The following is a 7914-nucleotide window of genomic DNA, read 5'->3' on the forward strand; positions in this document are numbered from 1 at the left end:
TAATAAAGAGGTGAAGGATTTTATCTGGGAGGGGAAGATGGCAAGAGTCACGTGGGATAGCCTGATTCTTTAAGTAGAGCAGGGTGGTTTGGGATTCCCTGACTTTAATGGAGACAATAAGCAAGAGGGGGGGATGGAATTTATCGCTGAAAACTGGCAAAGGAACCAGTTGGGAGCAAATAATTAGAGATGGAAAGATACTAGAATGGGATGAGGCCGAGAATTTATTTGGACTGCAGGCTAGAGATTGCCTTCCCTATCAAATATTGATATCAGAGTATAGGCAAAGAGAAATAAATAGGGGGATCCTAGTGAAAGGCCAGCACTGATAGTTTTTAGTAGAATCTAGAACAGAAGCTGCTGTTAAAAAAAGGAACAATTAGTAGAGCATATAAAATATTGCATGATAACTGTAAGAATCAATCATAGGAGGTTAGAAAGTATTGGAAGAGAGATTGGATAAGTAATTCGCAAAGAAACAATGAGGCATGTATGCATGTCTCCCAAGTATGCAACCGAGTCTAGAAGATTTAGGATCCTTACTTGGAAGTGTTTACTTGTGTATTTTTATACCCTAAGTAGACACCAAATAATATTTCCTTAGGTAGATAGCAAATGTTGGAAGTGTGATGGGGAAGAAAGTAGGAACATACTTTCTGGGAGTGTACTAAGTTGGCAGACTTGAAAAAGTCTCTGCAGACTACTCTATATCAGAAATACTGGGTGAGCAAACTGGGATAACTTTGAGCTGTGATACAGAATTGGAATTGCCTAGACATAGTAAGGCCTTGCGGAGTCTAACTATGCTGGCTGCCAAAAAAGCAATTACTGGAAAATAGAAATCAAGGTCTAAACCAACTGTACTGGAAGTAGTGAATATAGTAACAGAGATGAAACCACTGCTAATGGGATCTTTGGAAAAAGACAGGAGCAAATAAAAATGGGAATTGTGGGAACAGTACCTACAGTGTAGTAATGAGGTTTAAAAGCAGGCAGGATTTGAATGAGCTGTTTAATGTTTAACTGACGATGATTGGATAGATTGTATAACGTTTGCAGTTAAAATTGCCAGTATGGTTTATTTTTATTTATATAAATGCGTGATGGCCTGTGTCATAGGTGATAATTTAATAAAGATGTTTCCTGTTTAAAAAAAGTGAAAGCAAAGATTTTGTTTGTGGTGAATTGGTAATTAGGACAAATCAGTATTGGACGTTTCTCTGTATGACTTCTAACATCTCAAAGCCGGTTAAAAATGATATGTTTAAATGATATAACTAGAATGCTTCATGATTTTTATGTAAACTATATCTCTTAGGTGCTTATGGTTATTTAACCTTTGGCGCGGATGTAGCCGCTGACATTTTGATGTCGTATCCACGAAATGATGTCGTAATCATCATTGGAAGATTACTGTTTGGCATTTCTATTATCACAATCTATCCAATCATGCTCCTGCTAGGAAGGTATGTACTTGTTTCATGTAACTTTGGCTAAGTGGTTGTTTTATCAAGCCATTGTTTAACCTTTCATTTGTGCAAGTTGAAGTTTATGATTGCAAAAGTATTGATATTTTAAAATTTGAGCACTTGCAGAAAATTTATTTCTATCACTTAGTGCTGTAATCTTGACCTGTATTGTTTTTTCCAAAAATTACAAAAGTGGATATGACATTTCTTATGTGTGCTTTGACCATATACTATCTCTATATGTGGAACACACCATGAGATCATTAACATTTCAGGGTGCTGCTGTCTTCCTTGTGGTTATGCAACTGTAAAGTTAGCATATATAAATAAGGGGAAGGGATATGTGTGCATTTTTCCCATTCTAAGTTGTGGTGGTCATTTTAAGAGGCTGCATGAGTGCACGAGTTCATAATGCTCATCTCTTGATAAGCAGAGGTTTCATTCTTTTGCTGTGCTGTAGTTTATATACGATTTGTTGTGAAGCAGTTCAGTGCATCATCAGTTTAAATCTATGTATAATTTTGATTCTTTCTCTGCTTTCTTAATGGCATTGGTGATGTAGTCATTATTTTGCTGGCATTTATCTTATTTCTAATACCACAGATATGGGCATAGGACATTAAGCTACCTCTTAACATAAACGAGCAATTCAGAAACGGGGCTTATAGCAGAGCTCTCATGAGTAATTCAACAGTTTAGCATGCTATGCTAAATCACCAAGTGGGTTAGGACACTTGTCACTCAGTCAGAGTTATTGACCCTTGCAACCTGACAAAAGTTGTTTTAGGAGACAATTAATGAATGTCTGCATATATAAATTTGTAAAAAAAGAATGCAGGGCACTGAAAATTAAACGGCAATGGTTATGTGTCGGTGTACTTGTCAGGTACAGCAATACAACAGTGTGCATTGTCCTACAAATGTTGCACAAAGCCAACACGATACACCAAATCCACACACTGCTTATACATTGCAGCTGCCTTACCACAAAATAGTGTTCATTGCCATCTATCTGTTAAACCAAACAGATACATACACCAAATACACACACCTCTTACACCACTGGGTCACAGGGAGGTCTTCCTACCATTCCTCTCAGTAATGTTGTAGTCATTATGTAACTCATACTTAATTCCCACCAAGGGAGGGCAGCCAGTGACCGACATGACAACACTGAGTCACAAGCTCCATATACTCCACTTACTGTACATTTCTGAACCCCAGTCCTTCATGTTCCTTACACCTGGGTGTAACTACCTCTTGTGGGCCAAACATAAAGCTTTCAGAATCTGGTTATTAACTACAAATAGTGACTGTGTTTTGGGAACACAAGGGAAAATGATACTTTTATATGAAGAAAAACAGTGTTTCTAAAACGTGATGTTTTATTATTACCATTTAAAACAATAGTAAATTAGATTTCACACAGTATGGCTACTACTTTAGACTGCATATGCAGCTGAATTTTCTTTACTATGTATTTGTGGTAATAACAAGCCCACCTTACATTCCTGTTTACTTGTGTTTGATATCAAATAATCTTATGCTATAATGTATACCATAACTGGCATCAATATATCCTCCCAAGTATTAGGCTAGCTGCGGTCATGGGCCATTTTAAGCCTAGCCAGTTTTCCTTTTTGTGCTTAAATTAACCCTATCCCATGTGGTTAGAGATTGGCCTTACCCATCCATGGTTAATAACTAATCCAAAGGCATGCATCTGGAGCATTTCTCCTCGGGCCTCTACTGAAAATAGGCTTAGTCTTAGTCGGAATTTTCCAGTCAACAAATGTTAAATAAAATAAATATTATCCCTAATGAGAATAACTAAATATTACCCCTAATGAGAATAACTGAGATCATACTATAAATAATTTGAGGGGATTCATACATGGGATAAAGCATTTACGAGCTGCCTCTTACCATTAGTAGTTCACAGTGCAGTCCTGGGATAAAATTTTTCCTATTCATAGATCCAAGCTCAGGGATGAACTTTGTTTTATTTGGATGAGGAGTCTGCTCCAGATCAGCAGTATTCTCTGTGAGCTATACTTATACTTCCAAACCATTCTGTTGAAGTTACAGAAGAGGTTTACATCCCCAGACCAAGTGTTTCTGATGCCATTTAACTTGTTGATGCACAGTAAATTCATCAGTATTGGGTTGCAGGATGCCTTATATATTGGACTTGGGTCACCTGTTAGTAGTCTCTAGGTTGCTGAGTATAGTGACAGGACTTTGAGTTGGTCTATGTAGGACATGCTGTTTAAGCCTTGTACACTTTTAATAAGGAATCTGTATGGGCGTTCACCTGTTGCATGTGTCTGGACAGATGCATGCCAAAGGGGACATTATATTCAATGAATGGCCTAACAAGGGTTGAGTAAAGGGATACAATGGCATCCCTAAATCTAGACACGATCCCTTTGTTTATAGTCTGTGCAATATAGAAGACTTACAGCAATGGATATATGTTAGTCAAAAGTTAGGTCACTGTACTCATAAGCTCCTAAATACCAAACAACTGGGTCAACTCTTAAAGGCATATTGTCATTGTGGTAGTTTTCTGGAAAATGTGACTTTCTAAAGGATGCAATAATGCATGTTTCTACATTTAATTTCAGTCCATAATTTTGGCACTAGATATTTATTTGGGACAAACCTTCCTGCAGGATGGGAAAGTCATTTGGAAATTCACTGACTGCTCTTAGCTTGCAGGCACCTGCAAACGCAGCCAGCCAAAGACCTTTGGTATTGTCTTTTACTTCAGAAAAATAGATGCCAAGCAGGAGAGGTCCCAGCACAGAACCCTGGTGGACTCAACTGGTGACTGGGCTTTTTATGGAGGTAATGTATCCTATTTTAGTTTCCTGCATCCTGTCTGTGAGCCAATTGGTAATCCAGTAAGTGACATATGAGTTCCCAGTTTATTTTACATCTCTACTATGCATGAGTGGAGAATTGTGTCAAAAGCTTTGGCAGGGTAGCGGTATGCGGTGTGTATTATTTTGCCTTCATCCATTGCTTTGGCACCCTTTTCAAAACATCCACCAGGTTGTGTAAGCATGACCTACTCTTGATGAATTCAAACTGAGACTGATCCCAGAGTGTTGAGGGTTCCTTATGTCCCAATTGATTAGCTCCATGATAAGTCTTTCCATGGCTTTGTTTATGAGGCTAGTCAGACTTATGGGTCTGTAATTGCCTGGGTCTGTGGAAGGTACTCCCTTATACAGGCCAGGGAATGACTGTCGCTGTTCTCCATTCGCTTGGTACAAAACCTGAATGAAGGCTGTGATTGAACAGTGTTGTTAGGGTGTGGCTAAATCATTCTTCATGTTATTTATGCTGCATCCAGGGATATTGTCAGGACCCATCAATGCAATATTTTTAGCTTTTGATAGGACTTTTAGGACTGGATGTGAGCCAGTTTCAGGTATGTCTTGAGGGATAGATGGAAGGGAGAGAGGGGGTAAAGTGAGTTAAATTTATCAGCCGATAGGTTCATTGTATCTTCAGCAGCTTTGCAGATTGCTGTGTTGTGCTTTGATATTATGAACATAACTAAAAAATGCTTTGTGATTGTTTTTGTCCTTGGTTTGGGTAATTATTTTAGCCTTAAACTTGGCTTTGGCAGATTAAGCTCCTGAGTTATTTGTTTATTTCAGTGACAAAGAATCTAGCATTCTGGGAATTATTATTCTTACTAAATTATTTTTCTTTATTTATTAAGCTTGTTGATATTATGGTTCTACCATGTGGGTTACATACTGGTATAGTGTGGTGATGTACGTTTTGGCCTATTCAGTGGAGTTAACTAGGGTTGGTGGGGATTTGAAGTTTAATTATGTATCATGTAGGAATAGGTAGTTTGGCATACCATGTAGGAATAGGTAGTTTGGCTTAAAGAAACTTCTAAAGCTAATTTGGGTGGAAGTGATTTCTGCTTTAAATTTTGTTTCAAAGGAGACTGTTTTTAATGATCAGACTTAATAAGTTATCATATGCTAATTCATTTATAGAACCAGAAATTCCTGCTAAGCTGCAGGACTGCATGGCAGCAACTACAATAAGTAACCGGTAATACATGCATTTAAGAAAAGTCACAAAAGAGAATTTGATTTATTTGTTAACCAGATAAATGCGATAGGTACAATATTCATTCTCAAGAGTAATCTGGGAGCAGAGTTTAGTTAAATAGTTTGCTCAAAGTAGACAAATGGGAATTGCATTATTTAGCCCCAGGACTATAGGATAAAGCTCATTAGATTCTCCATTGTAATCTTATGGTCTTAACTGCAGTGTTAATAGAAATACACCTACCAGTTAACCCACCGTTCAGTGATGCATATAATCTCTCATGATTATGATGGTGTTATACTGATCAAGGGTACTGTAGTGAGAGATTTCACTTGTGTTATGAAGTGATCTTGGAGTTTGTCTGGTGGTTCACTGGGCAAAGCCTCCTACGTGGGGGTTTACCTGTCAGCAGAAGGAAATAACTGGCTTTTATTCTGTTTTTCTATTTCTCCATTCTCCATGTTGTGGGTGTTAGCAAAGAATTGCCTGAGGAGCTTTCTGAGATTAAAAGTAAATTAAAATTCCTCTCATTGAGTTTCAACTTTTTCCTGCCATGAGAGACACAGTAGAATAAGCATGTTACTGTACAACAGCAGAAGAGAAAATGGCTAATGTTCTTCAGTAATAGCAGAGGCATGATAACAACTGGGTGAGGAATGCTATAAGTTGTAAAGTATTGTTGGGAGGCTGGGTATACTGGCAGGGTCAGGACAACAAATGTGTTTTTAAAGAAGATCTGATTTTTTTTCTTGTAGATGAAGAGAGGGGTCTCTTTAGTGAAAAACGAAGAACGGGATCTGCTGTGGTGTTCTAGAGCTACTAAGGAATGAGACTGGAGAGAAACACTCAGTATTTACAATAGTATAAGACTATGAGGGAAATGTGACTTTGTGATCAAAACGAAAAAAAAAAAACACAAAGAAGTCCAGCCATTAAAGTAAGGCAGTGAAATATTTAGTTGAAAAGGGGTCCACTAAAGGATGTGGGTTAGTCAGGTCACTGAAATTGACATCGTTTAAACCAAACTGAGATAAGCATCAAGAAAAAAGACATCACAGAGCAACTTGCTAAATGAACATAGAGTATCAAAAATGAACAAACAGAAACGATTAAAGACCAGTGTTTGGTGGGGGCAAAGATTTCAATTATCTCTAAATATAATCATCTCTGTGGAAGGCTGGACATTTACACCCTGTTCAGGTGACTGTTCTGAGATTTCACTGGCCCTACATACACTAGGAAAGTGAAAAGTTTCTCTGTGAAGCCTAGAAGGAATTTATAACTTTTGATTAAAAATAAATAAAAAAAAAAAAACACTTTCTCAGTTCTAAGCAAAAAATAAATAAATCACTTTCATGCTGCATCAGTTAACCTACTCTGCATGCTTACTGTGCTTCTAATATTTAAATTATTTAGTAACATGCACATTAAATTGATGTTAGTCATTCAATAACTACATGCACTCTGTTGCAAAGATGTACAAGATACAATGCCTTGTTTTCATGCAGAGGATAGTTGCCTAATCAGCCATCCAGGATCAGAAATAATGTAGACCCTTCTTAGATAATAGGGGACAGAGAAATTAAATGGCTGGTAGCCTGCTCTGTGCCTTCTGGAGGAGAGTTTAGTGGTGGTTGGTGCTGGTGAGGGGTCTGTCTGTCCTTTCTGGAAGAGGGTTTAGTGGTGGTGGTGAGGGTCTGTGCTGTACTGCCTTTCCCTTGGAATTTCTGGTGCTCAACAGTGCAGGACTCCACTTGCATACTGCAGCCCAAGCAAGTGCTTTGGGTAGGGGGTATGTACAGTAACATGCTTTTTGTACTGTCTCCATCACAAGTATGCACTGTAGAAGAGAAACTTTAACAAAGTGAGGTTTAGATCTTGTTATGTAGAGGTATATTTAGTAACCCATATAAATAAGGACCTTGAATATTTTGTATAGAAAGTTCTGATAACATTAACAGCTGTACTAAGTTGCAAATAGTTATGCCAGTATTATTGTTAGGTGTGCCTTTGAGAACATGGACAACACTGTTGAGACACTGGGATGTCTCGTCTATAGTTGTATTTTGTCATCTGTTTTTTTTTTTCCTTGTATGTTCTCTGTTTGCATGTTTAATTGAAAGTAAATATCTGGGGTCCAGGTCAACTTGCTGAAAAGCAATATACTGAAAGTCTTAACACTGACTATAGTGTTGAAATGTCAAAATGCTGACATCAAAATGCTTATTCCCCTAAAAGTATAGAGGGTTAGACCTTCCTCTTCCTTTTCCCTGCAGGCTCTGTGTTAACACCCATTTCTAAGTTTAATAGGGGAGTAATATTGTTTGCTGTCTGGTTGTGTACTGGCACATTGTACCCATCT

The 7914-nt window shown here is 37.8% G+C and overlaps 1 protein-coding gene across 1 annotated transcript in view; it reads left to right on the top strand.

Annotated features, from left to right (window-relative positions):
- The window catches only part of LOC122810356 (putative sodium-coupled neutral amino acid transporter 8), a 755867-nt gene that overhangs the window by 651787 nt on the left and 96166 nt on the right, over positions 1-7914 (top strand). Inside the window, exon 9 of the mRNA XM_044081937.1 lies at positions 1319-1466. Within this exon, the coding sequence (XP_043937872.1) occupies positions 1319-1466 (148 nt within the window). The remainder of the gene's footprint in view (positions 1-1318; positions 1467-7914) is intronic.

The sequence above is a fragment of the Protopterus annectens genome, chromosome 8.part1, assembly GCF_019279795.1.
Source record: "Protopterus annectens isolate FY-2018-M chromosome 8.part1, PAN1.0, whole genome shotgun sequence".
NCBI lineage: Eukaryota > Metazoa > Chordata > Ceratodontiformes > Protopteridae > Protopterus > Protopterus annectens.